Source organism: Tiliqua scincoides, chromosome 9, assembly GCF_035046505.1.
Source record: "Tiliqua scincoides isolate rTilSci1 chromosome 9, rTilSci1.hap2, whole genome shotgun sequence".
In the NCBI taxonomy this organism is placed as follows: domain Eukaryota; kingdom Metazoa; phylum Chordata; class Lepidosauria; order Squamata; family Scincidae; genus Tiliqua; species Tiliqua scincoides.
In genome coordinates this window covers 15,984,143-16,011,975 of record NC_089829.1, presented here as the reverse complement: position 1 = coordinate 16,011,975, position 27,833 = coordinate 15,984,143, and the positions used below count along the sequence as shown (strand labels likewise).

Sequence of the window (27,833 nt, the reverse complement as noted above, 5' to 3'; positions counted from 1 at the left end):
AGACTTTATCCACCACTGGCTTGGCACCCTGGCTGAACTTGAGACAACTTTGGGGTTTTTGGTGCCTTTGTGTTCATTTGTATTTTTGTTTCTGTGTTGTAACTTCTGTTGCTGCTGCTGCTTTCGTGTTTGTTTTTTTTTTTTTTTGCTACGGTGCTTTGATCACCTCTCTGAAGGTGGAAAGAGGGAGCACAAAAACTTTTAGAAATTAAAAAAAAAAACATTAGAAGGCTAAGCTGAAATGGGGCGGGGTGTGTGTCTTACATGAAAAATGTGCCAACTCATATAATACACACAACCTGTTTCAGCAATGAGGAGGGGGCTTAGGCTGGACAATTTTCACCTACTCAGAGTAAGGCTAGAAAGTACTGGCCACTCTCTGAGTCAGACATATGACATTATCATTACATAGCCAAACCTGATTGAACATGTGGCCGACGCACCTGACCCTTGGCTGTTACCCCTGTTTTGCTTCAGGCCCCCATCACACATTACATCTGTTCTGAATTTTCACCCAAGAAAGCGTAGTGGGCAAAAGGAGTTCTGGCAGGTTGCAAACACTTCTGTGCAGTCATTTAACCATGACCCTGCCCCTCACATGCCTGCACGCCCACCCATTCACTCACTCACAAAATGGAATGGGGAAAGAGCTTAGCAGGCAAGGAGACAGCAGAATGGAGCAGGAGAAGCAGATGCCTCCTCTCCAATGACACTTCTCCCCCTGGCAATCTCTGGTCTCTCAGATGTCCTTATTCTCATGGCAAGTTCTAGTCTCATTTCCCCCCCCCCCCCCATGCCAAGGATATACAACCAAAATAGGCTCTGGAGCTCACCTCTGGATAAGACCACTCTGGTGAATAGTCTGTCACCATGAAGAGGCGCCCGCTCTGCTGAAGCATCCCCAGGGTACCTTGGGCAGCTGTGGCCGACACCACCTCTGTCACGTGCATGTAGGCCATGGGGCCGGCTCCATTCTCTGTGCTGCTGAGGTGCAGGTTGGTTTGCTGGGGGCTGCAGCAAGGGATGCACATTTCAGCCTGGCTGTAGGATGCCCTGTTGCCATCTTCTGGCTGTGCCAGCCCAGTGCTCTCCCCTGATACCAACTGGTGTCCGTAGATGGTGTTGCTCCCACCTTCCACTGAGATGAAATCGTTAATCAGGTCAGAAAACTGGTTGCTGAAGGAGATATCGAAGTGGTCCAGACTCAGCTCCATGTTGGATGAGTTGTTCAGGGCTGGGTGGGCAACTGGGTAGAGGCCTTGTACCATATTCCCTTGGAGAACAGGGAGGTTGCTCCCGTTCCTCAAGGTGCCACTGCCCTCGGCTGGCATGTAGTGCTCTGTGCTGCAACTTTGGAGCTCGCCAGACTTCAGCAGGTTCTCATTCCCTTCTGCTTGCGGGGAGGTCTCCATTGGGACCTCCCCTTCTGTTGCCATGGTCTGGAAGTTTGCTTGGAATTGCATGAGCTGGAGGGAAGAGGTGGCCTCGATCCGAGCTTCCACTGTGCCATTGCAGTTGGAGGCGCTTTGGGAGGAGGCTTCCGTCTTCACGGTGGGAAGCCCCAGAGGGTTGACGAAAGAACTGCTTGCATCATTCAAACTGTGGTGAGCATTTTGCTCCAGGGGGAGGGGCTTGCTGGCATCTTGCAGGAAGAAACTGGGGGAAGGGGTCTGGTGGACGTGGGGGCTCTGAACTGCCTGGCTGAAACCGGAGGAGTAATCTTTGTTGGAATCGATTGCACTAAAGTCCATTTGTTCCAGGGTGGTGCTGGGACTGAGGCCTCCACCGGATGGGAGCAAACTGGAGCCAGTTGTCAGGGTGAGCGAGTTGGCCGAAGAAGAGGAAGAGAAGGCATCTTTGGACATCTGCTGCTCGAAGGATGTGTCCTCGGTTTTAATCTCCTTAGTGAGGGCCGTGCTGAAGTTGAACCCACGTTCCGTTGTGGGCGACTGCCTGATGTTGGCGCCAAGGCTGTCCCCTTTGGGCCCCCCTCCACCATAGGTCTGTCCCTGCTTGGGATTGTTAAGGAAGCAGTCCGGATCAAAATTCATTGTGGTCTCAGGGATCTTCCTGCTACTGTCAAGCGTTGTGGAGAGCACCAGCTCTTCAGAAACACTGGCAGGCAACATGGACAAACCCTCCGAGCTGCCGGTGGTGGGGAAGGCGAACTTGTGGCCATCGGAGCTCACAGCCAGGACCAGTCCTTGAGCAGCTGCATCGGAGGAGAGGAGGTGCTGATTTGGGCCAGTGGTGGGTGACATACTATAGACAGCCTCATTAGTAACATCCGACATGAAGACTGTGGCACTCTGTGACAAACTGCCCATCACAGAAGCAACGGCCATGCTGGAGACCCCGGTGACTGCCGGACTATCGGCCACATCTGGGTCGCTGTTTAGTCCACTGCTGATGGACACAGGAGAATTCTGGGTAGTGTCAGGAACTTCAACCTGATTGGTTGAGGAGACCTCAGTGCTGTTCTGATGGAGCAGCACTGGCTTGGCCACTTTGCCGTTCCGCTTCTCCCGGCTGGAGGACTTGCCGTGGCTGTGCTCGTTCTTGCCCTCGGAGACATCGTTGTTCTGTACCTCGGAGTGGGCACTGTATCCGCCTGACCTCGGCTCAACCTTTGGTGATATGATGCGGTGTTTGGCACTATTGCACTTGTGGTGCACGCTGCTCCCTGCGCCTGGACCAGGAGAAAACAAGCCTTTTGTTAGCCAAAATACAAAACCAGTTCACAATCACATCTTCAGGGAGGCAGCAAAGGGAGGCAACTGTGACTTCTGTGTGCTGTAGTTTAAAGGTGGGAGACTTCACCACAGCTGCCTCAAAATGGTTTGGTGTTTCTAAACCCAATGGGAGCCCGATTTAGAGGAGGTTAGGAAACCACCGACAGGCCTCTTACAAGGCAAATTGTAATGGGCTCTTTCAGCCAGACTCTGGTTCATGTGCTAGTCAGTGATGGTTATAGGATGCATGGAAACCCCAGCGCCCTGTGCATCAATGACCCCTGAGATGGGCAGGAAGATTTGTTTATATAGTTATTTGTAAAGCTTATGTGCCACTATTCGGTAAAAACCCCATGGTGGTGGTCAGTTCAGAATCACATCAAAGCTCATAGCAAAAATAAAATCAAGATAATGATACCTGTAATTAAAAAAGAGCAGCAAAACAAAAGAGTGCAAACAGCAGGTGTCAGGACCTCCGGCAGGCCCCGGACTGAGGACGTTCTGCAATGGGAAGGGGTAAGAGTGAAGGGGAAGCTGTCTCCTGGAAAAGCACTCCAAAATCCCAGAGCTGCAATAGAGAAGGCTCCAGAAAAGAGAGGCATCGGTCCTGGCAGTGCCGCAACTTCGGCACCACCTGAGATCCCTGGGCTTCTCCTCCTCCCATTATTCCATCCTGTCCACAGCTGCTGTTTGGCAGAGCCTCTTCAAAGCAGTGCAGTTTCTCCTGTGCTCCTCCCACACCTGCCTAGACTCCTTCCCAACCACCCCTCTCTGATCAACAGGCACCTTTCTCTGGGTTTAGAAGGTTTTATCGATCTCTTTTTCCCACCCCTCTTCTGCAAGGAAAAAATGAGGCCTTCTACACACTCTGACCTCCAGTTGCTAATTTGAGGGCTGCCACCTTTCTCCTCATTGCTGCTTTCTCTGTTGCAAGGGTCTTGGGCACTCTGAACAGGGCAACCAGATGCAATGGAGGACAGAGTGTCTATACCTTTAACTTTTGTAGCAAAGAGGGAATTTGGGCAGGTGCAGCTTTTCAAACCCTTCCATGTTGAGCTGCACCTGCCCAAATTCCCTCTTCTCTACAATAGTTAAAGATAGAGGCATTCTGTCTTCCATGGTATCTGGTTACTCTGGCTCTGAATGGGGCCAGCTATAACCCTGCAGGTTTATGGATTTCCAAAGTGAGGACAGAGTAGTATCCACTCTTTCTGGGCATCAAGGCAGGAACTTGGATATGATGGTGGAGGTCAGGCTGTCTTCTTCTATGAACTCCCAAATGTGCCTGGAGAATTGAATGCTTATTCATTTCAAGGATCCTAAACACATTAATTTAATGCTTTCTGAGCACTTCCCATGTCTTATCCTGAATGTAGTTCTTAGGAGAACCAAGAAGTATTATTATCCCAATTTCACTGATAGAGAAGACTGAGGCTGAGAGGGAGGGACTTGCTGAAGGCTACCTGGAATGACAAGATTTGAACCAGGAAAATCCTGGTTTATAGGTCAGGTGTATCTTAGTCACACTGCTACACCCCCTTTCCAGTGTAGGACATGTATGTACTACTTCCTCCTATGATGTTACGGGATGCAGGCAAGTGATGGAGGGGAGACAGCTGAGGAGAGACCTGGGGGAGAAGGAAGCAGACACCAGAAAGACATGGGTGAGGATGCTGATGACCATTTTCCTGGTTAATTATCTGGCTATTTCTCATCTACAAGAGAAGACCATTTTGTCCCTCCCTGCCTGGAGCGGGACTGCTAACCTGCCTCTCCTTGTCCATTCTGGATACCCAGCCTGGCTACACTGCTAAGGCCCCAACAGTTGGAGAGGTGACTGTTGCTGCTGTGGGCGCCTGACAACAAATGAGATGGGGAGGATGGCATCTGTTGGCCAAGTAGAGACCACCATTCTTGGGCTTGAATGGCAGGGCAGGCAAGCAAGGGAGCAGCCACAAGGGCAGATGGGCAGCCCAAAGGCTTTCCTTCATCACAACACACTCAGAGAGTGCAAGAGAACTTGGAGTTACATAGTAAGCAGTGGCACTCAATAACTGCTAGACTCAGGCAAGGGAAGCATGTATAAATTCTGATCCGGACCTTTACGTCCTGCCTAGTGCTGTCTGAAGCCCTCAGCTCTTGACATGCCCTCAGCTGTGGCCATCTCCATCACTTCAGTCTCCTCAAAGCAGTCCAGGTTGAGAAAGACACCTTGTCACATTGCAAACCGGACTGTGCAGTGGGGACTGCATGACTGATATTAAAACATACCTTGACAGTAGAAAATGAGAATGTCTGTGAAAAAGGGCTCTCCCTGTCCTACTGGGTTTCAGTGTGTAGAGATTCAGATTCCCCTATGACAGAGATATTCTCTCCTGAAACCCCCAGCTGCAGTCTGAAGTCAGGCACTACAGGAATGGTTTTACCATACAGTGAACTGTCTGCCTAGCCTGGGCCATTTGGGCTGCTGTCATGGCCAACATTGGAGTCTCCTCAGCAGGAGCTCCCCTGATTTTTGCTTGGCCCAGGGATACTGGTGGAACTGGGCCAGCACAGGTGAGTTCAGGAGATGCTGTGTTTCTGGGGAAGGACCAGAAAGCAGAAGAAAGCTAGGGCACAAGGAAGTGCAGAAGTGGCCAACTCTCCCTCTGGGGTGGAAGTGCATTAGGGACATCAGAACTTTTCCCTTTCCCTGCTGTAATTTTGCTCCATGTTAGCCGAACATTTAAGAAAGGTTTTTTTTTTTTACAAGGGACAGGAAGAACATAGTAGAAGGGCCTGGCTGCTGGATCAGAGACCAAGGTGGGTCCACCTAGCGCTGGGTCTTGGTTTTTTGGAACCCACAAATAGGGCTTCCAGGTGATGAGGCCAACTATTTGCTCCCTGGATCTGGTGTGCAAGGGGGGTGCATAGGGCTGAGTTTGCACTCATCACCAGTGGCTGTCTTCAATGCCATCTCTTGGCCCTGGATTGGGACCATCTTGCCTAAGGAGGAGAGAGCCAGTGGAGTCCTCTGAGTGCTGAGTAACAGCAGAGAGCCCCATGGATTGGGGTGGAGGGGAAGGGCTTCTGGATCAGGCCTGTGGCATTTTCAAGACTGACGAGCTCAGGGACTTATTTTCCTAGCACTTGAGCCTGGTAACCTGCTCTTCTCCCTGGAGGTTCTTGCGATAGGCCTCTCTCCATCGGTTTTTCCTCCTCCATCAGATTAAACCTTCTGGGGAAGGTCCAGCTGTGTGGAGTGGGATGCTTTGCCTCTGCAGTTCCATCAGGGTGCCTTGGGAGTGGACTCCTGCCCTTTTTCCCCTACCGGCCCTACTCATTTCAGCCGCTCACCCAAGTTGCCGGCACAGAGGCAATTGTGCGTCCGAGGCTGTGGCTTGGTCTGGTGGCTGTCCAGGATCTGTTGCACCAGCTGCTCCACTGAGAAACCCGAACTGCTGTTCCCATTGCTGCACGTCCACTTGATGCCATGAACTGTGGAGAGAAGGACAGAGGCACCTGTCAGAGATGGCACAGCAGCCAGTTGGCAAAAGCCACCCTGGAAGGGGAGTCAGAAGCCATTCCAGGATCTTAAGTCTGCATCCAGACTGTATGGACCCTCTTGCTGGGGGGTTCTAGCTATGGATGTCCCAGGCTCCTTGGCTGCTCCTCTGGTTCTCTCTCTCCTACATTTCACTCCTCCTAAATTGCAGGCTACCTAGGAGAATTTCTAAAGTTATTAGACTTGTTTTCTTGAAGCAAAAAGAGAATGGAGTCAAAATGACAGGAAGATTGATCAGAAGAAGAAAAGAAACACAGCTGTGAAGCTGCTCCATAGACGGGGGAGAAAGAGGTCACTTGAGTCCATTGACGGTATAGGCACTGGCTGCTAGGTGCCCATCTCAGCTTGTAACACATCTTAGGAATCAGCCTCTGCTGCCCACTTGGGTGTGAGTGTGCAGTGGGGTTTCCCATGTACGGCACAACGTGTAAAATTGGTTTGAGTGGTGCGGCACACTGACTCAGAGACCGAACGGCAAACTGGGACTTCCCTTGTTTGAATCTTGCCTCTGCTATGGCCTCATTAGCTGGCCTTAGACAAGCTACTCCCTCTCAGCCTCAGTCTTTCCTTTCTACAATATGGGAATAATAATACTTGCCTACCTTACAGGGCTGTGGTAAAGACAACATCAAATTAATAGTCATGAAGTATTCCACACCCAGAAAGCACAGTGCAAATGCTGAACTGGTACTGGTGCAGCTGAACTGGCTGTTGGTGCAGTCCCTCCCCAACTTCCCTAGCGACTGCTTTAGGTCTGTGTGAGGGGGAAGAAGGGAGAAGAGGTGCCCAGGCCAGATGGAGCTTATAGCGCTGGCTCCCACAGAGACCAGCACGGGCATGAGGAGACTGTTGGGAGCAGCCCCTTCCTTACTTTCTCAGGACCGCTTAAGGCTGCAAAACCTCAGGGGAAGAAGCAAGAGGTGCCCAGGTCAGGGGTGCCTCTAGCACCAGCTCCTGTAGAAACCAGCACTGGTCTGAGGAGACTCTTAGGGTAGTGCCTTCACTGAACTGCTTGAGATCTATGTGCCTTGAGGGGAAGAGGGATCTCTTATGGAGGCCTGAGGGATCTCTTATGGAGAGATCTGGGCAGTACTGGGCAGAGAGGACTAGCAGTGCTAGTTAGTGTGCCCTGAGGGACAAAGAGGTGCCCAGGCCTGAGGGGGCATTGAGAAAAACCAGTGCTGGCCTGACAAGCCCTTTAGGGTACCCCTTCCACACTTTCGCAGGACTGCTAAGACTGTGAGCCCTGGGAAGAAGCAAGAAGTGCCCAGGCCTGAGGGGGCTGCTATGGAGATCGGCAATGGCCTGAGAGAGCTAGTAGTACTAGGTAGCATGCTGTTAGGGAAGGAGAGGTGTCCAGGCCTGAGGGGACTCCCAGAGAGACCAGTGCTGGCCTGAGGAGACTCTTAGGATAGTCCTTCCCCACTTTCCTAGGACTGCTTAGACTGTGAGCCCTGAGGGGAAGAAGCAAGAACCGCCCAGGCCAGGGGGTGCATCTAGCACGGTTCCTGTAGAAACTAGCACTGGCCTGAGGGACTCTTAGGGCAGCCCTTCCTAGACCATCTACATGCCTTGAAGGGAAGAATGCCCAGGCCTTGGGGAGCTTGTTATAGTATCAGAGGGAGACCTGCACTGTTTTGAGAGGACTAGCAATGCTAGATACGGTGCCCTGAGGGAAGAAGAGGTGCCCAGGCCTGAGGGGCCTCCTAGAGAGACCAGCACTTAGAGCAGCCCCTTCCGCACCTCTCCAGGGACTACTAGTGAGCCCTGAGGGGAAGAAGTGCCCAGGCCCAAGGGGGTTCCTAGAACTGGCTTCTGTAGAAACCAGCACTGGCCCGAGGAGACTTAGAGTAGCCCCTTCCCTGAACTGCTTGCAATTTGCATGCGGGGTGTGTGTGTGTGGGTGTGGGTGTGGGTGTGTGGAGAAGAAACACCTAGGCCTGAGGGGGCTTCTAGCACCAGCTCCTGCAGAGACCAGCACCGGCCTGAGAGCACTAGCAGTGATAGTTAGTGTCCCCAGCGGGAAGAAGATTTGCCAGGCCTGAGGTGGCTTCAACAGAGATCTGCATTTAAAGCAGACCCCTCTGCACCTCCCCAGGGACTGCTAAAGACTGTGAGCCCTGAGGGGAAGAAATCAGAAGTGCCCAACTCCCAGCACTGGTTCCAATTGAGACCAGTAGGAGCCTGACAGTTTGTACTTTGAAAATGTTGTAAGCTGCCCTGAGGGTCTCTTCAGAGGCAGAAAGATGCTCAGAGGGGGTCTATGGAGGTCAATTTGCCACGGCCCCCTCCCCCATCCAGAGCCAGCCCTGTTTCTGCAAACTTCTGGACTGGAACCAAAACTTTTGGGGGAGAGATGCAACTGATATCAGCGGCTGCACGTGGCTGGTCCTCTGTCCAGTTGCAGACACTGGCCAAAGAGTTTTGTAGCTTTGTCTACAGAAGAACCCACCAACCCATTTTGCCAGTAGCCACAGAACACCCCACTAAGCCACCTCCCACTCTTTGCAAACTGTCTGGTCCATCTGCAGCTCTGCTGCCTTGCAGGATCCTGGCTTCCCCCCTTGCAATGCATCCTTCCCCCCACCAGCCCTGGTCACTGCTCAAGCCAGTGGTTCTCGGTGCTGCTGCTCCCCCTTCAGTTGTGAAGGTTATAAAATGAAAAGCCACTGAAGGGTGACAGATTGCAAGGAGTGAATTTCGGGATGCTTAATGTAAATTACTGACAGCCTTGGCATATCCAATATGCAGATTGTCTAGCTTTCCCTTGTGCAGTTCCCCCCACACACCCCCTTGAACGAAGGCCTCTTCTGAGCCAGTGAGTTGTTAGCACTGAATATAAAATACCAGCAAGATGGCTTTTAACATGTCACGCTCGGCTTCCTGACACATAATGAATCAGCGGGAAGGGGGGGGGAAGAGAGCATTACAGAGAGAAGGTTAATAAAACAGTCCACCCCTTTCCCTCCTTCAAAGGCTGAAAGATCACAACAGCCTTAAAAGCAATTTGAGGCCATAATGTGGGGATTTGACAAATAAATAAATAGACAAAAAACACAGATAAATGGAAGCCTTATAGATCTGTCATCGAAATCATCGCCCTTGCAAAAGACTCATCTCTTTTTCCCATCAAGTCCTGAAAATGTCCTCCATCCACATTCTTCAGTATGAAAGGTGGGAGGCCAAAACTGCTGGGGATTTGGGGGAAGCAGTTCTGGAAAGCCACTTTGGAGGGCTGGTGCCTCAGCCCAACCTCCAAGGCAGCATCCTGATGCCCTCCAGGCCTCTCAAAGCAACCTCAGGCAGCCCACTCACAGACTCAGTTTGCCATCTGTGAAATGGGAGTAAGAATGGCCTACTTTGAAGGAAGGTTTAAGGAATTTAAGGGAAAGCACCGCAGCTGCCCTGCCTGCTTACACTGGAGAAGGCTCTCCTTACTCCCGCTTTCTTGGGTGTCATCTGAGAAAGGGGCAGCTGTGGTGCTTTTCCATGGACTACAATAGGGCGGTTCTGCCTCACCTGCCACCTCTGATCTGAAGGGGAGGGGGCTGCGTGCACACCTGCAGGGAGGTTCCATGCAACACATAGTGCTTTGCAAGACGAGGTGAGGCTCCCTGCAAAACTTAGTGCTTTGTACCCCCTCTAGCTTTGCAATTGGAGTGTACAGGAGCCAGCCATGTGGTTGGAAAGTGTGATCACTATGAACAGTCTCCTCCCTTTCCCTGGGCTTCTCCTGCCAATTCCAAGGCAAGAACCCCCTTGGACTCCTACTTCTGCCCTACCTCATCCAAAGAAACAAATTAGACCACCTATCCAGTGACCATAAGTTCCTTTAGAGATGGGCAAGAGAGACTGCTCCCACCTCCTGCCCGCCCACCTGATGCAAAAGCAAAACCTTAACCCTTCCCTGCTGTTTGCCCGGTTTGAATGATGGATCCATGAGGTCTTTCACTCTATGAAAAAAGTAAGCAAGCACACCCAGACAGAGACAGACTCCAGTGTGCATGTGTGGGGAATCACTGCCAAGTCAAGAGGCCTCGGCCTCAAGTCAATGCCAGAGTCACCAATGCAGGTGACTCGAGTCTCCACAAGTAAGTGAAAAATGCTGATTTTTGTGACTCAGATTCAAGTCACCTGACTCGTTCCCATCCCTAGGAATGAGTGGTTACCTTCTGACTCCCTTTTCCCAATGCAAAGCCTCCCTGCAACTCTCTCTCTCTCTGTGTGTGTGTAGCAAAGGGAGCCCCAGACCAGGAGTCCCTTCCTGGAGTCTCCTCCTCCCCTTTGCCAAGCAGAAGCCAAGTCTGGGTTCTTCCCTGTTCTAGTCCGGCCTTCCACCTAAGCATCCCCCTCTTTCTCTCTTCCAGTCTGGCCCCTGCCAAACTAAATGGCTGTATCACAAACAAATGACTGCATCACAAACAAACAGGACTTTGTGTACTTGTTACACAAACTTTGTGTACTTGTTACACCCCAGTCTCACAACCAGGATCCTTCCCAGCCCAACCCCACCAGGACATGCAGACCAACAAATGTAGAACGTTGCCTTCCCTGCCTGGGGCATCAGTTTGTCTTGTCCAGGACAGCTTAGAAACCGGAGGTATTACTGGGGACTGAATGAACCCAGGGCTGGACGCATGCAGGGCTCAGCTTCTTGACTCTGATGGAAGCCCTGGAGAGCCACCACAGCCAGCATACAGTGCTGAGTCAGAGTATCAAGGGTCTAACTCCATACAAATCCAGGTTCAAATCCTCACTCAGCCATGAAACTTTCCTGGGTGACCTTGGGCCAGTCACTGTCCCTCAGGGGCCTATCTCACAGAGTTGTTGTGAGGACAAAAGGAGGGAAGGAACCATGTACACTGCCCTGAGATCCGTGGAGGAAGGGCTGTTTAAAAATGTGATTGAAAAGAATATATGGCATATTTCTATGTCAACCTACATGTTGTCTAAGGGTGCAATCCTAACCCCTTATGTCAGTACTTTCCAGCACTAACATAAGGGCAATGCAGCTCTGAGGTAATGGAACAAGCATTCTCTTACTTTGAGGATGTCTCCGTGAGTGATACCCAACAGCAGGATGCAGCACATGTCCCATTGGCACCGCTATGCCAGTGCTGGAAAGCACTGACATAAGGGGTTAGGATTGCGCCCTAAGTGTACAAAGGTAGCCTCTATCCATGCAAGCAGGGCCTAGCATTCTGCAGTGTCCCTAACTGTCTGTGCAGTTTGTACATGTCTCCAAAGGCTCTTTTCACAGTGACTATGCGGAGGCTGGGGAGAGCCACAGGGCCAGCAAGTGTGATCCAGCTACCCCCTCTATGCATTCATATTCAAGGGTCTTTCTTGGGTTGCCAACTCCTACTGTATCTGCTCCTGGAAATTTTTTCCCCTAGCATGCTGTGATGTTGGAAATTCCTGGAGGATGACTGATTAAAATCTGCAGGGTTGCTCTCAGTGGTCAGCCAGAGATGGGTGACTCCATCCCAGAATGGGAGAGTCAGCCACTCTAGAACCATGCTACTGGTTCACACCCAGTTGCTCTCCAGTAGGCAGTGACTGGGACTCCTGGGCAATGTAAGTAACCTAGCAAGAAGGGTATATTTCTAGCTAGATGCATTTAGGGAATTGGTTTCGTGTTGCTGCTCTTTCCACTCCAAGCTAGCCTGCAAATTCACCAGTTCAGTGGCTTGGGAATTTTGCCTGCTTAGTTCTGAAGAAGCTATCCACCTCCCTCTGCTGGACATTCCTATTTCCTGCGCCCCATTTGGCCAAGCTGTTCCTTTGAGTCCATCCAGCAGAGTTCAGGCATTTTGCACCAGCCTGCTTTTACACATCTCAATAGTCCCTTGCCCTTGCTTAGATTATATTTTGACTTCTTGCTTGCCTAGTCTATGTTCATGGGTAATGCAGTGAGTTGTCATGTCTGATTGATAGCAGGTGCTTCTCCAACTTGATTTTTAAATAAGAACCCTTGGGGTTCTGTGCTCTGCTGGGAGGGATACTTTTTCCCCAGAAGACCCCCTCTTCCTAGTCTCTGTAGCCTGGGATGGTGGCAGTGGATAAAGCTACCAGTTCCTCCACATTCAGCTGTTGACTCACTAAAAAGGGAAAGCGGAGGGCAGAAAGGGGGGGAGCAGAGAAGGGCTAGGTGAAATCAGCCTTCCTCTGTCTCTCTTGCCTCCTGAGCATCCTCAAAATGACCTTCCCAAAAGGATTCCATGGCAGCCCATTCATTAGTCTTGCAAGCCTCCCTTCGGGCAGCAGCAGCTGCTCAGGGATGTTAAATATAAGACAGAAAATTGGCAAGGAGGAGGAACGTGGGCCCCAGAGCAGAGACAAAGCGGGGGCAGGGATGGGGGGCAGCTACCTCTTTCCTCCACTGGTTTATGGCCAAACAGCCTCCCCAGCAGTTGCAATGCCTTCCTTTCTGGGGTTCTGCTGTCCCAGTTCCAAAGCAGCTTCCCATGGCCCAGCTAGGCTATGCTCCGTGTAAGAGGATGCTGATGTGAGGCACCCAGGCTTCCTTCCTGCTCACAGGACAAGCCAGCTTGCTTGGAGGAGCCAGTCCTGCACAGAACACCAGGAAGAGCAGTTTTGAAGAGCCAAACCCGATGCAGCTGCGCTCCAGCTGTTCCTGACAAGAAGGGCCAAGGGACAGACAGGCTGCTTTGCGCATACAGATATGAACACAGAAACTGGATTTGGTAATAAGGTGGAGCTTCCGTGTACAGGAAATACCAACACTGGCAGGATGAATCCAGCCTCTCTGGAACAGAGTTGCATGCACACACACACACACACACACACACCAATGCTGGTCACGAATTGGCTTCCAGGCTGAACTCACAGTGCTGGTCTTTGCCTGTAAAGTCACGAACAATCTGGGGCCAAGTTACCTGACAAACCACCTTGCCCCTATCAGCTTGTCCCACCCCAGAGTTCTGCATTGAGGCCCTCTGGTTCACCACAGACAAAGTTCCAACTAGTGAGAAGAAAAAAATGGGGCCTTCTTGGTGGAAGCCTCTCTTTGTGAAACTTCCCAGAGAAACCCACACAGCTCCCACACTTGTGGTTATTCGGAAGAAGATTTTAATCTGGCAGAGCTTCCCAACAGTGAAAAAACAGTTTTTAATTTGCACTGTATATTTTGGTTTTAATGCTGCTACTAACATATATAATACATTGCATTAATCATGTTACACAATCACATTATAATTATATTACATTCATCTTTGTAAACTGCATTGACCTCTTGGAAAAGTGGCCCAAAAATTGAGTCAATAAACACAATTATATTTAATATGTAATAATTACAAGCAGCCATGAAGGCTGCATAGGGTTAGCGAGAGGAGCTGTGCTTGAGCTTGCCCAAGGCCAGTTCAGGAGTCAGTGGCAGAGGCAATATTTGATGTGGGACTTCTCTGGTCATGGCTCCTCCGCTCCCCCCAGCACAGCTGCCAATCTGCTACTGCACCTTCCTTGGCAGTAACTTCTGGCAGACCAAGAAAATGCCAGTTTGATGCCCAGTTTGGACACCACTACTTGTTGAAACACAAAGGTTGGCATATCTATGGAGATTGCCTCCTTGAAATGGCTGTTTTGCCCTATCAGTTCCCTCTTACTGACAGAAACCACAGTCCTCTATCTGCTTTTTCACAGCTCAGCTGGATGAAATGTTTGTTAGAGTTCTCTTTTCACACTGCAGAGCCCAAGATTTCAGTGTCCGTGTACCTGCATGGTGCCCATCCTCTTGCAGACTTAGAACCCAATCCTATCCAATTTTCCAGGGCCGGTGCAGCAATAGCAATGGAGTGTGTGCGGCATCCTGCAGTGGGGGGACAGTCACATAGGCCTCCTCAAGGTATGGGAACATTTGTTCCCTTACCTCAGAGCTGCATTGCGGCAGTACCAGAGCTAGAAAGCTACATAAGAACATAAGAAAGCTGGATAGGATTGGGCCATCAGAAGGCTACACTTCAGGCAATTCGTGGCATTCTAGAATGAGGAGGCCTAAAGACACCTCCCCCTGTACACATGCACACCTGCTGGGGGCAATTGTGTGGACCGATGCAACACTGTTACCAATGGTTTGCCAACTGCTCTCAGAAAGAGGAGGGCTTCCTCCAGACAGGAGGTCTTCCCTTATCCCAGTGAAGCCCACCATCCGCTCTTTGACCGTAGCTGAGAATTCCAAAGGGTGGGCCGCTATCAGTGAACTGAATTTAACCCCTTTCTAAAACTGCCACTGCCTGTTTGGGAAGGAACCCTGCCTATAGCACAATTCTGTCCAAGAGTCTGACGCCCAGACACCAAGATACCTTCAGCACCTGGCTGAAGGTTTTTGTGGTTGTCAGCTACTTTGGCTGCTTTGGTCAGAAAAATCACAAGGTCACACTGGTAACTGGGTCAAGTGAATAGTTCACTGAGGGCTCCCTTCTTATGCTTCATAAGTGGTGTGGTTCCAGCTCACCCCTCTCTGGGACTACAGGAATGGAAGAATCCTATGTGGAAGATGGCGGCACATGTTAATCAAGCCATTCTGGATGGTTGGATGGCCTCCAAGGAGTCAGATCCCTGGTCCACCACCCAAGCTCAGAGCAACCTCAACAGCAGAGCCTCAGACAAATGAAGGCCTTTCCCATCTGGAGATGCTGCCAGGACGGTGCCTCTTGAGACCTCCTGCACACAGAGCATGGATGGCTCCCCTCCCCTGCAGCTGAGTTGCAGTGCCTCATTTAACACTCCTGGAACAGCCTGTCCCATTCACAAGTCTGCTCTGTCATACAGAACACCTTTTAGAAGAGGAGCCTGCTTTCCCACAAATAATCCAAAAGCAGAGCAGCGAGGGCAGCAAGCCAGGCAGAGTGATGCTGTGGCCACTATGTCACACTGGCCTACAGCCTGACACAGGGCCCAATCTCATCCAATTTTCCAGCACTGGTGCAACTGCAGCCACGAGGTAAGGGGGCAAACATTCCTATACCTTAAGGAGGCCTCTGTGACTGCCTCCCCACCACAGCCATGCAGTACATGCCCCATTGGCACAGGTGCACCAGCACTGGAAAATTGGATAGGACTGGGCCCACAGTCAAGTGCATTCAGCCACTGAATATTTTCTTGGCTGGGAGGAGGAAAGCTGAGGCAAGTGAACCAGGTCTGTTTTGAACACTTTCAACACAGCGGCAAGATTTAAATTAATTGGTAACAAATGAATGAATGAACGAACGAATGAATGAATGAAGCACCCAGTTGACTTTGTCTCCTGAGCAGGAGTAGTCTATCTGAGCTGACAAAGAATCTTAAAAGAGCCACAACCATTCTTGACAACTTCCCAAAATAGGAATGGAGGGCACATAAATTTGGGATCCAGTCCTGAGAGCAAGAATAATAAACACCTGTGACACCTGGTTGTGGTGCTCTGTCCTTCCAGGCATGTTCAGTCCTGCTCCCAGCTGAGAATGAGGGACATGCTGAAGGTACTGAAAGGATTTTGTTTTTCCTTTATTCCTCCAAATTTCAGGGCCAAGGAGTAGATAAATCTCTCCAGCAGCCCCCGCTTCTTAGATCCCCCCCCCGCAGATAATTTGCATTGGAGGCCCAATCTAGCCTTCCCCAGCCATAATTTTCCAAGCTTATGAAAAATGTCAGAAATGATTTGTTCTCTCTTCAGATACACAGTTGTTCATCAAGAGGTTTTCCTAGAGGGGAAAAACGCTCCAGAGGGGGGCTTCCAGCCGGGAGAGACTCTGGGAAAAAATGGGCTCCTGTGCAGTGGGAGGGGAGCTGCAGAGGCTTGTATCTTCATCTTGTAGAGATTCAGCACTGTGGACCCAGAAACTGGAAAACATTGACATCCAGGGAAGGACTTCTGGGGGGGGGGGGCTGTCCTGAATTGGAGACGGGTGAGAGACCCCTGGTGATGCTCACTCTCAGGCACCTGCTCCCCACCTTCTCACTGAAGCCAGAGAGTTCCCAAAGCTGCACTACTCCCAAGGTCCACATGCGACAGCCTCGGCAAGACAACAGCTGCTCCTGGGGCAGCAAATTCCTCCCCACCCGCTTTGCTTTCTCTTCTAAATCTACGCTGCAAACTGCTGATGGAGGCCGTGCAGCTCCTGCCCAACTTCCATTCAAGGACCCATTAATTTCTCCCTCCTTTCTTGTGGGCCTGCTGTGAGGCCCTTTACAGCCTTGTGCAAGCCCCCAAATCCAATGTCAGCAAGAGCAGAGCACACACCTCCATCGCGAGAACACCACACGGAATGGCTGGTTGTGTCCAAAAAAGGGGCCTGTTGCAGGAACCAGAGCTGCCTCTCCCACATGTTACTTCGTGTTCTTCCAAGCGGATTTCAGGGGCACACCAAGGACAAGGCAATGCAGGAGAAGGGATGAGATGGGGGACTCCCTCTGTTTCCAAGCTCCCATTGCAATCAAAGGGGCTCCAATCTGGGACACAGCATAGAGGGGGAGAGCAGGAGGCAACCTTTGCCCCAGTCACTGGGGTTTACAGGGATAGGGTTAGCCCACCTCAGCAGCTCCTCTTACTTTCTCCCACATAAATGAATGGCTGCCATTAACTTCACTGGGTAAGAACAAAACACTACAATTGAGGGGCACAGGGGTAATACCTGCCTGTCAACCCACTCCTGATAAGAGATGGCTCAACCTCTTCCTACTGGGTTGCCACAGTCTTTTCTAGGGCCTGCATTATGCACGTTCTCCCCCCCCCCACACACACATACACAAGGATGAGTCCTCATTTATAAGTCCTGTTCCAAAAAGGTACCCGGTCCACTTTGGCTCAGCTTCTGCCTCTGGAGTCCTCAGTCTGTTCAAGGGGCTCCCAGGAGTCTTCTGGGTGCTAGGACGCAGTGGTCAGTCCAGAGAGCCATAGGCAGGACAGGGATCAGCAAGGGAGGCTGGGCTAGCAGGCTCCAGGTGGCCCAAGGGGGCAAGCAGGCAGCTCCAACATGGCAGGAGAAAGCCCAGGAGAAGCTGCACAGGGCATGGAGGCTCACCCCACCTCACCCAATGGGCCAGTCGCATGCACATCTCTGATGCTCCAGCCTACCCCTCTGCTCTGCCCCCTCTTCTTTTACCAAACCAGAGGGTGGGAGGAGCAGAGGCTGGTGCATTGCCCAATGAGAGGGGCTACACCTGGCACAGGAGTTCTCTTGAGTTGGCCCTCTTTTGAAACCCAGAGCAGATGATAAAATCCAGGTTGAGGAGACTTGGGTATCTTGTTCCAGAACTAATACATAAGAGATAGGCAGACAAATCCCCTCTTCTCACGGAGGCTGGAGGCTCAGTGCGCTGAGATGCAGAATTGGGTAAGGCGGGGGCAGCAGTGCAGAGTGGAGGACAACACCAGGAGAGAGAATAAGAGGAAGATGAAAGAAAGACAGCTGTCCATGCCAGCCACAAGGTGGCGCAGGCTGATCAGCAAATGACAGAGCCCTCCAAGAAGAAACCAAGGCTTTTGTTGCTAGGGGTCACCCCCCTCCCCTTAAATATTCTATAATCACCAAGATTACAGTCTTAAGAATTATGCTGGATGATTCAGGTCTGTGCTTTGAATAATTAGGAGAAGGGAAGAACACAGTGATGACAGATTAGCGACATGGGGATTATTTGCGGGGGTGTGAGGCGACTTGGAGGCATAGGAGGGATGAGGGAAGGATTGTGGCTCAACCATCAAGAAAGAGATTGTGCAAAGAGACCACCTCTTGGCCCGCTGACAGCTCCCGCAACATGGCACGTCACAGTGTGCAGACTGTTCCTATGCAAAACAGCTGGGATTCTTGCAAAACTTTCTGCCCTTCCATCACACGACTGCCTAGCCAGAGGATCTCTCCCAAGGGTGAATAGATAATTGCCTTCTTGGATAAGGACCATCGTCCAGCATTCTGTCTCTGGCAGTGACCAGCCAGACTACTCTTGAGACTCCCAAGTGGCGCAAAGCTCAGGGCTTTTGCAACTTGTGCTAAGAATTCTGGTCTTCACAGAAGCACCACATTCGCCAGGATTGAGTAGCTGGAACAAGGGTCTTGGCTGCCCTTCCTGATCCTCACCTAGTCCAGACCTCCAGTAGGAATGCCTCCCTGCCCCTCCCCAAACCTTTCTGGGTGAGGGGAGAGTTGGGGAGGTCTGCAGCTCAGCTGCAGAGCACTTGCTTGCCCTGTAGGAGGGTCCCAGGTTCACATCCTGACCCCAAAGATTAAGGGTGCAATCCTAACCCCTTATGTCACTGCTTTCCAGCACTGGCATAGCGATGCCAATGGAACGTGTTCTGCATCCTGCAGTTGGGTGTCACTCATGGAGGCCTCCTCAAAGTAAGGGAATGTTTGTTCCCTTACCTCAGAGCTGCATTGCCCTTATGTCAGTGCTGGAAAGCACTGCTGCGTTATGCAGCAGGTCTAGTGAAGAGGTGGAGGGGCTGAAGAACACCCCCCCCCCATCCATGGAGAGCATCCCTGGATTGGAGAGGCCCAACACTCAGATCCAGTCACAGATAGTCTCTTTCAGGGCAGGGAACTTTTAAACCATCAGGAAATCCAACTGTGAGGAGGCCTGCAGTAGAAGGGGATTGATGTGGAAATGTGAAGATGCAAAGGCACTTGGGCATCTGGACCCAACCTGAGGCCAACCTGGCTGGCTGACTGGCTGCCTGGTGAGGGGGGCACTCTTGGTAACCCCCAAGAGCTAGGCCTTTTCCAAATTCCAATCAGAGCCTGAAGCTCCCTGCACACCGGCTGCATTTCCAAGGAAGTCTCTCCCAGGATGTGCATCCGTAAAAAGGGACGTGCGCATGCTGAATAATGGGGCAGAACTTTGCACCCAAGGCACGCAAGAGATTTATGGCTGGCTTGTTGTCCTTCTTGCACAGTTTTCCTGGCGCACTGCAGATTTTCAGCCCTGCTGCCACCTTCCTTCTCCTCCTAAGAAGCTTCCCAGGCTTCTGGACTGACAGCAAGGATGCCCTCAAAAGTTTCAGTGCTGCCGCTCCATCCCATGGGGGTCATTTGCCCCATCTCTGTGAATGTCTGCGGCGGTTCTGGAGGAACACAGATGAAGGCCCCCCTCTTTTGCACAGCCAGGGCTCCATTTAGGCCACACACTGCTCGACTGCCGGTAAAGTGCAGGGTGTGGCACTGTGGAGTACAGACTGCTTGAGGAGCTCTGCTCTTATTCAGAAAGCAAACAGGTTTCTAGTCCTCACAGACCATGGTTGAAAAATATGCAAGCAATGCTAGGAGACCAGCAGAGCAACAGCTGTAGGCAAGGAATGGGTCTGGAACCAGCTCTGGGAAGGAACCCGAGCGTAAGACCACAGACTAAAGATCCACTCTGCTGGCATGCAAGGTCCAAGCGTTCGTGATCTGCAGGCCTGCCCACTTTTGATCTCCTTCACTCTCAATATTGCAGCTCCCCAATCAGCCCGAATCTACAGTGAGTGCCAGGAAGCTGCTCCTGCTTCCTGACTTGAAAGGTTTGCAAGGATTGTGTTCCTCTGGCCAGAGGTGACATGCTGGGGATGGTTTCCCTTCCTGCTGGGCTGGCTTTAGACTTCTGGCATCCTTTCCCAGCAGAGTGGGTAACATCAGTCATAGGCCCTGCTACCCCAACCACACTCTGCTCAACTCTTGTCCTTCCTTGCATGCTCCCTATCTAGAGTTGCCAGCTTTTGATTTAGATCCTGGCCTCCTCTGGAGCAGGAAGGTTCACAGAAGAATGGAACAGATTCAGTCTGGAGCCAGGGCAGAACAGTGAGACTGGACTTTTCAGGCCTCCGGCGAGCCAGGCAGCATATGATTCTAGTAGGTAGGTCAGCCTGCAGTCTGGTCCTTCATTCACTCCCCATCCTGGAAAGGCACAAGGAACTCTCTGTCCACCCATGAGAGGTATTTCTCTCCAGTGACCTACAGAATTCACTGTCACAGGATGTGATACTAGCCATAGGCTGAGATGGCTTTGCAGAGGGATTCAACAAATTTGTAAACGAGAGATCTATCAACAGCTGTTAGTCAAGCCATCTAAACGGAACCTCCAAGATCCAAAGCAGTCTATCACTGTATATGAGCTGGCAGGGATCAAACAGGAGAGGAGGGACTAGACTCATGCTTTGCTTATGAGTTTCCTAGGGAGACTTGGTGTGGGAAGGAGACTGATGGGCTAGAGGGTCCTTTTCCTATCATCTCCATTTTCTTGTGAAATTGAGAACAGCACGTTCCATCTCAGGATTTGAACAGCCAGATCTTCCTTGGCCTCATCCATGGAACTTTATCCAGTTCTGTCAGCTTCAGCCCAGTGAAGATGCTGCTGTCCTCTGCGCCTGCCCCTGAGCTGTAGAGAGGCTGCAAGCCTAGCCTGGCTGATGGAACTCCCACCTCCAGGCCTCAGCAGTTGGCCCATTCCAAAGGCAAGACAATCAGTTCTGGCACTCCTTCCACAAACAGTCACAGGCCCAGCAGGACCAGAGGAGCGAACATCAGCAGCAACCCTGGAAAGGGGCTCATTAGGCCAATGCCACTTGCAGGTTAAATCGACAAATGCGAACGAACAGTAAATTGTGGGGAGCAGATCTGCCTCTAGGCCAGCTCCACCAGGGTCTACTGAGTGACAGTTTTGGCTTGGCTGTCACTCAGCAAGCATGGAGATTCCTCTCCTTTTGCGCTCTTCTGCATTCTGCAGCCTGCTCTAAAGAGAGACCGCTACGAGGGGAGCCACATGGAGTGGCTATCGATGCAGTGCCAATCACTGCAGCCACTATCTGTCTGCAAGAGCAAGTTGCTCCAGAATGATCACAGTGTTTTCAGCGGTGGACAGTTTGGTGAGGGATGGGGTTGCAAGGAGGCAACTGGCCTTTGTGGGAGGCAGCAGCAGTGGCTGGGGACAAGCGGAGAGCTTGGCAGCAGACAAGGCAATGTTTGTCATGGCAACCAGTTAAAACACACAGAGCAGGCAAACAAGGAAAGAAAGGGGTTTTTTTTGTGGGCACGATTTGTGTACACATGCAGCAAAAGGCAACAAGGGCCTGGGACACTGGGGCACTTGGGGGTGTGCAGTATGCACAAGCAGGCTCCAAGTTCCAAGGGCCCTTGGCAAACTGCCCCTCACAAGCCCCCACTTCTATCTGGGTGGGCTGCTAGAAAGCCACTTCACCACCACTGCACAAAGGCAACCGGCCCAGAGGTAGCCAACCCCTGACACCAGTCTTGCTTGCGTGTATTTTGAGTCTCCTCCATTTCAGAGGGTATGTGATTGAGTCCTCAGGGATTCTGGCTAACTCAGAGCCAAGCTAGGTGTGGCAGGAGAGATTCTGAAAAAGAATCTTCTGCTGATTTTCTACAGCCATAGGAAAAGGGCCTGATTAAGGCAAGGCCAACAGTGCTGGTGGATGGGGGAGAGTTAGCACTTGCCCCCTGAAGCATGTTCCTGACTTAAATCCACCCACCCCCTTGCATGCTGCTAATTGTCCCATGGGAAAAAAATTTAAGTCCTCTCCATATGAACATTGGGCATGTTTTTCTCCAGGGTGCAAAGAGCTGCAGGGGGGCAATTTTGATCAGGCAGATGGTGGGGGAGAAGGGTAAAGAGCCCCCACTCCAGCTCTACATTCCCAATCTGATTCAGCCCCCTCCTCCCCGGCAGTTCCTTGAAAAACTACATAGGATCCAATCATGAATCTCATCCAGCCCTTACTGCTGTTAAACCCTGGTGCTACCTGCTGAAATGGAGCTGGTGACAAGGCCTTGGCACCACACCGCAGTCCCTGCTAAGCCTAGGCTTCATTACATCCTTTAATCGCTTGCACCCACTTCCCTGTCTGCTCCACCTCCACCCCCCTTCTCTCCTACCCATCATCTCCCTTGTGTCAGTTTCTAGAAAGTAAGCTCCTTTGGAAAGCACCATTTCAATGGAGGGGGCTGTATGAATGCATAAATAAATAAATAAATAAATTTACCCTTGCTAATTGGGTAAGAGGCACTTTTTCAAGTGGGTGCTCCTCTTTTATTTAGCAGGGGGAGAGTAACTGGCCCTCCTCACCCCAGCAGTGTCTTTTCTAGTGGCTGTCTGCTGGGGTTGCATCTTTTTAGATTGTGAGCCCTTTTGGGACAGGGAGCCATTAGTTGTTTGTTTGATTTTCTCTGTAAACCGCTTTGTGAACTTTTGTTGAAAAGCGGTATATAAATACTGTTAATAATAATAATAATAATAATAATAATAATAATAATAATAATAATAATAATAATAATAATAATAATAAATGGGCCTGCATGCCCAAAGGGGCAAGTCCAGTCCCCTGAAATCAAGAAAGGGAACTGCTCCACAGTTGATGCCACAGTTGATGCCACTGCTATCGGAACCTTCACAAACACTTTTCCTGAAATGTGAAGTGCTTTCGCTCTGCTGTTTGTTCTGCAACTTAATCTGCAATGCCTCCAAGAGAAAACCCTGAAAACTGACTGAACCTTTTGCCTCTTTCCCTGCACTAAAATTGGACGTGGCCTCCGATGGAAGAGCAGCCAGCAGGCTCCAGGGAACCTCAGCAGCCCCACCCCTCCCTGCGCCTTGTGCATTCTGAGTAGGCGACTCCGCGCTTGTCGCTGAGAAAAAGAAGAAGCCCAAAGCTCCCCGGATCCTCTCCCTGCCCCCCAGTGGACTCACACATCGGCTTCAGCTGGCCAATCAACTCCTCCTTTGTCCATTTTGCCCATTCCTTCTTGTCGGTGTTGATGGAGCATAGGATGGGCCCACAGGGCTTTCCACAGTCCTCGATGGCAGGTACATTCAGGTAGTGCACCAACACGATGTCAGGGTTCTGGAGGGAGAAGATCAGAGTAGGGCTGTGCTTTAGAAGGGTCATCAGTTTGCCAGTCAATGACAAGACAACATTACTAAGCTACAAACCAACCTACTGAACAGAAAAACCCACCACCCCAAGCCACAGCCTTGCAACTGTGAACCAGTAAACTTCATGTCTAAATGCCCATTAAGACAAGCAAACATGGAAGCGACAGCAGGCAAGAGACACAGGAGTGTCACAATGATGCCGGATTGCACTGGGATAAGTGCCTTGCAGGGGGTTGAGGAGGACAACCGTACCATAGCCTGGCACAGCCCTAAGTTCCATTCATGCCAATCAGAACAGAGAAGTTCCAACTGTTGTCCCCAATAACAAATGGGAGGGTTAGGAATGGGGGGGGGACTAATTGTGAAGCATGTCAGAAGATGTGGGGGCCCTGCAAGGCCACAGCCTCTGCCCTCTGCATGCTTCAGGCTTTTGCCTGGCATCCTTCCACTTGGTCTGGATGTGGGGGTGGGGAGGATACAGTGCTCCTGTCCCAGCAAATGGGAGGGGCAGGCCCACATGCCTCGCCTTCTGCCTTGTCAACCTTGAACCCTGAAGCACCCCTGAGGGGGAGGCTGTGGGTCAAGCAGGAAGGGCAATGTTTTCTGAAGGAATCTGAAGTGCCCCAGCATTGTCTGTGGAGGGGACAAAGCTGAGAACATCAACTGAGCTGGGGGTCATCGAAGAATCTCGGTGGGTGCTACTTTCGGCCTCCCTCTGCTTTTCCTCTCAGGCACCCCCCTGGGGCTGAGGAGGTGGCAGAGGAAGCTTGGGAGGTGCATCTCCCCACATGGATAGGTGATGCAACCGAGGGGTGCCTGGTAGGCTTCCAGGGTCGTCAGAGCTGCTCTCAGCACTCACCACAGGTGATGTACTGCCACTTGACACAATCAACTTGCTGGAGGCTAGCTGTGGCAGATCTCGCTGGCAGGGAGGTTGTGGAGCTGTCCACCGCCCCAGGAGAATGCCTTGTTGGTGACAAACTGTTGCTAATGTAGCCATTCAGAGCAGAGCCATTCTGCTCTGAAGAAACAGAGCTCTGAGCTTCCCCCTAGGCAACCTAGCCTGGATCCTTTCTTGACATTATACAGGGGTTTTAATGCTATGCTCCCCTTCAATGTGCAGGTAACAGTTACATGTATCCAAACTACCTGTGAAACAAATGTCATCATGTCTGGCTACTGGCCTGACTACCCACTATTCTTAGCCTCCATATAGCAAGTTAAGTGGGACACGTAGTCATCGGGCTGGCAGTGCACCCCAGTGATTGCCTTAAGGAGGTTTTTGGGGTGGGTTGACATGAGATCAGTTAATGCTAGTAGCAGGTTGCTGGATATCTGATTGTGGCCCAGAGGTACCCCACACAAGGTCAGCCCAAGACCTGCCATCTGGCATCACAGCAAATGCTATCCCCCTTCCTCACTTCTCCTCCTTTTGCTCTTGGTCTCTGGATTTGAAAAGAGAATGGAAGAGAAAGTGTGGAGGAGAGGAGATGGGTAGGTTGGAATCTGGGAAGAATGGTGGAGGCAGACACCCCTACCGGTTTACTACCTGAGCCACCTGCCTCAGTCAGTCTCATGGGCGGGCCGGCTCCAAACCCCTGTATTGCTTTCTGTCTTCATTGTGTTTGAGGGCAACAGAGATGAAGACAGGCCTGATTTTGGCCACCAGCCCAGCGTAGAAGCCTGCAGCCACTGTGAGAACACACTATATATTTCCAACTCTCCCCAGAAAGAGCTGCAAGAGAACTGGGGCACACTTTGGCTTCGTTCTCCAGCAAGAAACTTTCCAGTGAAGAAACTTCAACGTGACTATTAACTTTGCAGTAGATAAATGAATAATCTTAAGAGCAATACGACAAGCAGGAAACAACCCCCACGATAGATAACAACAAGATTGAAAACTTGATTCTACTCCCTAAAGTCATTTACTTCTAAATTCACAAACTTTAATGACTGCTTTGGAATTATTTATAAAAATAAATAGGATAATGGTGTAATTAAAACTCTAATGTTTCATTAATGCTGCTAGAGCAGGCTCGGGAGAGGACGGGGTGCACACGCCAGCACTCCTCTGCAAAGGGGGAGTCACTTTCCTCCTGGTGGAAGTACCAGAGCAGCAAATAAGCTCCTCCGCTAACGAGAAAAAGTTACTAATGAATAGATGCCGTGAGGCAATTAATTGCTTGTCCTTCAGATGGGTTTAAACACACATCAGGGGCATGAGCCAGCCAGGAGGAGGGACTACCACCAAAAAGTGAAGTAATCTGAGGCAGGGGTGAGAGGGAGGTACCTCCTCACCCTAGAGTGAGTTGAAGGGCACAGGTGTGGAACACCTCACCCCTGGCTGGTGCTTGGGTCTCTTGCCATCCTTCCTCGTGGGACTTCAGCGACTGAGTACATGTTATGTATGTAAGTCACGCAGGATCGAAATCCTGCATAACTGATTGGCCCAGACTTATAGCTGGCCAATCGGGTGATGGATCGAAATCCTACCATCCGATTGGCCCTCTAGTTAAGGTTCCAATTGCACCAATCACGGGAAGTCAGGGCAGATTTAAAGGTTATAAAAAGCCAGGGGTTTGCCTTGTATTTTGCTTGGTTCTGTTCTGAAGATGGAATAAACGTATTGAGCTGTTATCACTATGCCTTCCTTTATTCACGTGGACCCACTATATAACAGTACACACTGGGGTAACTCTAAGCAGGGCATCAGCAGAGCACCTCCATACCTGAGGGCCAACTAAGCAAGTCAGCACTAGAAACATTGGCTTCCTAAGAGGGGCACAAGGACCCTGCTCTTCTCACTAGAATTCAGAGATGCTCAGATGGATTTAACAGTTAAGCGCATAGCTTTCATAGGCAGGGGATGGTTAAGTGAAAATACTGCAGCCCAAGACGATGGTTTTCGAAAGGCCTCTTGCACTCACCACGTTTGCCTTATAGGTGTGTGCAGAAGAGGATGGCTTGGCAGGCACCATTTGTTGCTTCAGGGAAAATTCTGCTGAAAACTCCCCCTTTTGCACACTCACAAACCACCAGAACCCTTCCCGCCCTTGCACCGGGATGGCCCATCCATCACCAGGCCCCTGCACAACATTTACACATCTCTCCCATAACCCCCATTTGCTGCAGATACGTATGGAACAGAAGGAGGACTGTCATGCATCACCCCAAGTTGGGTTCATCTCATCTTCATGCTCTTTCCCACAGAGGGAAACCAGGGGCCTCAATGGGAAACCCACAAACAGGATAGAAGGCAAGAGGTACTCCTACTATTGCTCCTCAGCAACTGGTATTCAGAGGTCGATTGACACCAAAATGGAAGTTAGCATTCATTACTAGCAGCCTTTAATGGACCTTTTCCGCAAATCTACCCAATCCCTTTTTAACAAAAGCTGCCTGTTGGACCAGAGCAAAGGCCTGTTGACTTCCAACATGTTATGTGTGGGCAGTGGAGGAGGGCAGTGAGTCTTGGTCTGGTTATGGGCACATTTCATGGATGTTTCAATTGTCCCTCTGAAGTGTAGGAGGGTGGTGTGGAGAAGAGACACGGGCACTGGTTCTGCATTTGGGATCAACAATAGGAGTCTGCAAATTGAGAGCCTGAGGCCAGGGCGTGTCCCCCCTCCTTGGCCACTCCAGGTATTTCTGCCACCCTCCACTGTGCTTTGCCCACATCTGAAGGGCTTGGCAAGGGCATCTACTGGCAGCATCGCCTTGTAATAGGCCCATAAACCAAGCGTGCAAGAGGCAATCACTAACCCATCACTTAAATAGAATCCGGAAACTTCCTGAAGGCAAAGAGGCACCCTCATCTCCTCACTCACTGCCATTCGTTTGACGGTAATGTGTGTTATTAGAAATGGATCATATTTATGGTCCTATTATTGTGAATTAATCCTGCCCTGGATACAGTTATTTCGCAAAGCCTGTTGAGTTCTTCACCCCAATCAGCTTTTATGGGAGCCCAGACCCATCATCCGGATGCAGAGTCCTTCGCTCGGCTCCCTCGTTCCAAGGCAGACTTTGCCCACAATGCAGCCGCCAAACCTTGGGCTTTGCTGATGCCAGAGGCGGCGGATGAAGTGCAGAAGCATGAACGCAGGCTGGTTAGAATCAAGCTGAAGAATACACCTCCAAAAATACAGGTGGCCAGTTGAGAGCTTTGCCTGGCTCTCATGCAACCTGCAGGGTCAGGCCCAAAGGGGCCCCTCTCATCCAGCATCTTGTCTCCCACAGGCCCATGTGGGGAGGTCACCAGGGCAGGCTTCACAGAGAGGCCTTAATCCCAAGGCCTCTTTTCAAAAATTCATTGGAGGAGTTTCACCCTGCACTGCCTCTTCCAATTTCTGCAGAAAATGAGGCTGCCAACTGGCCTGTTGGTTGTATGGAGCTGGATACCATCCTCTGGAAAAGTCTGGGCTGCTTTCCTTGCCCACCAGCACTCTGCATTAGACGCCAGCCAGTTTTAAGAATGAATAATCGTGCAGGGAGGCTGACACATGAGACTGCTTTCCCTCTCTAGGCTGGACCTAGACACAGGCTGTGGAGTGGGACTGGGTTGCATGCTTGAATTTCCTTCCCTTGAACAGAACTCCCTTGCCTGGAAAAAGCTAGCTTCTTAAGAAAGAGTCCATCCAAGGCTTCTCCAGCTGTGTATGTTCTCTGTGTACTGGGAGGTTAATTTTTCCTGGCATTCA

The 27,833-nt window shown here is 50.9% G+C and overlaps 1 protein-coding gene across 1 annotated transcript in view; it reads right to left on the bottom strand.

The window, feature by feature from the left end:
• Nucleotides 1-27,833, bottom strand: part of LOC136660346 (calmodulin-binding transcription activator 1-like) — a 627,764-nt gene that overhangs the window by 53,359 nt on the left and 546,572 nt on the right. The window contains exons 5-7 of the mRNA XM_066637476.1: nucleotides 22,948-23,101; nucleotides 6,069-6,209; nucleotides 834-2,689 (exon numbers count right to left, since the gene is read on the bottom strand). Of these exons, the coding sequence (XP_066493573.1) occupies nucleotides 834-2,689; nucleotides 6,069-6,209; nucleotides 22,948-23,101 (2,151 nt within the window). The remainder of the gene's footprint in view (nucleotides 1-833; nucleotides 2,690-6,068; nucleotides 6,210-22,947; nucleotides 23,102-27,833) is intronic.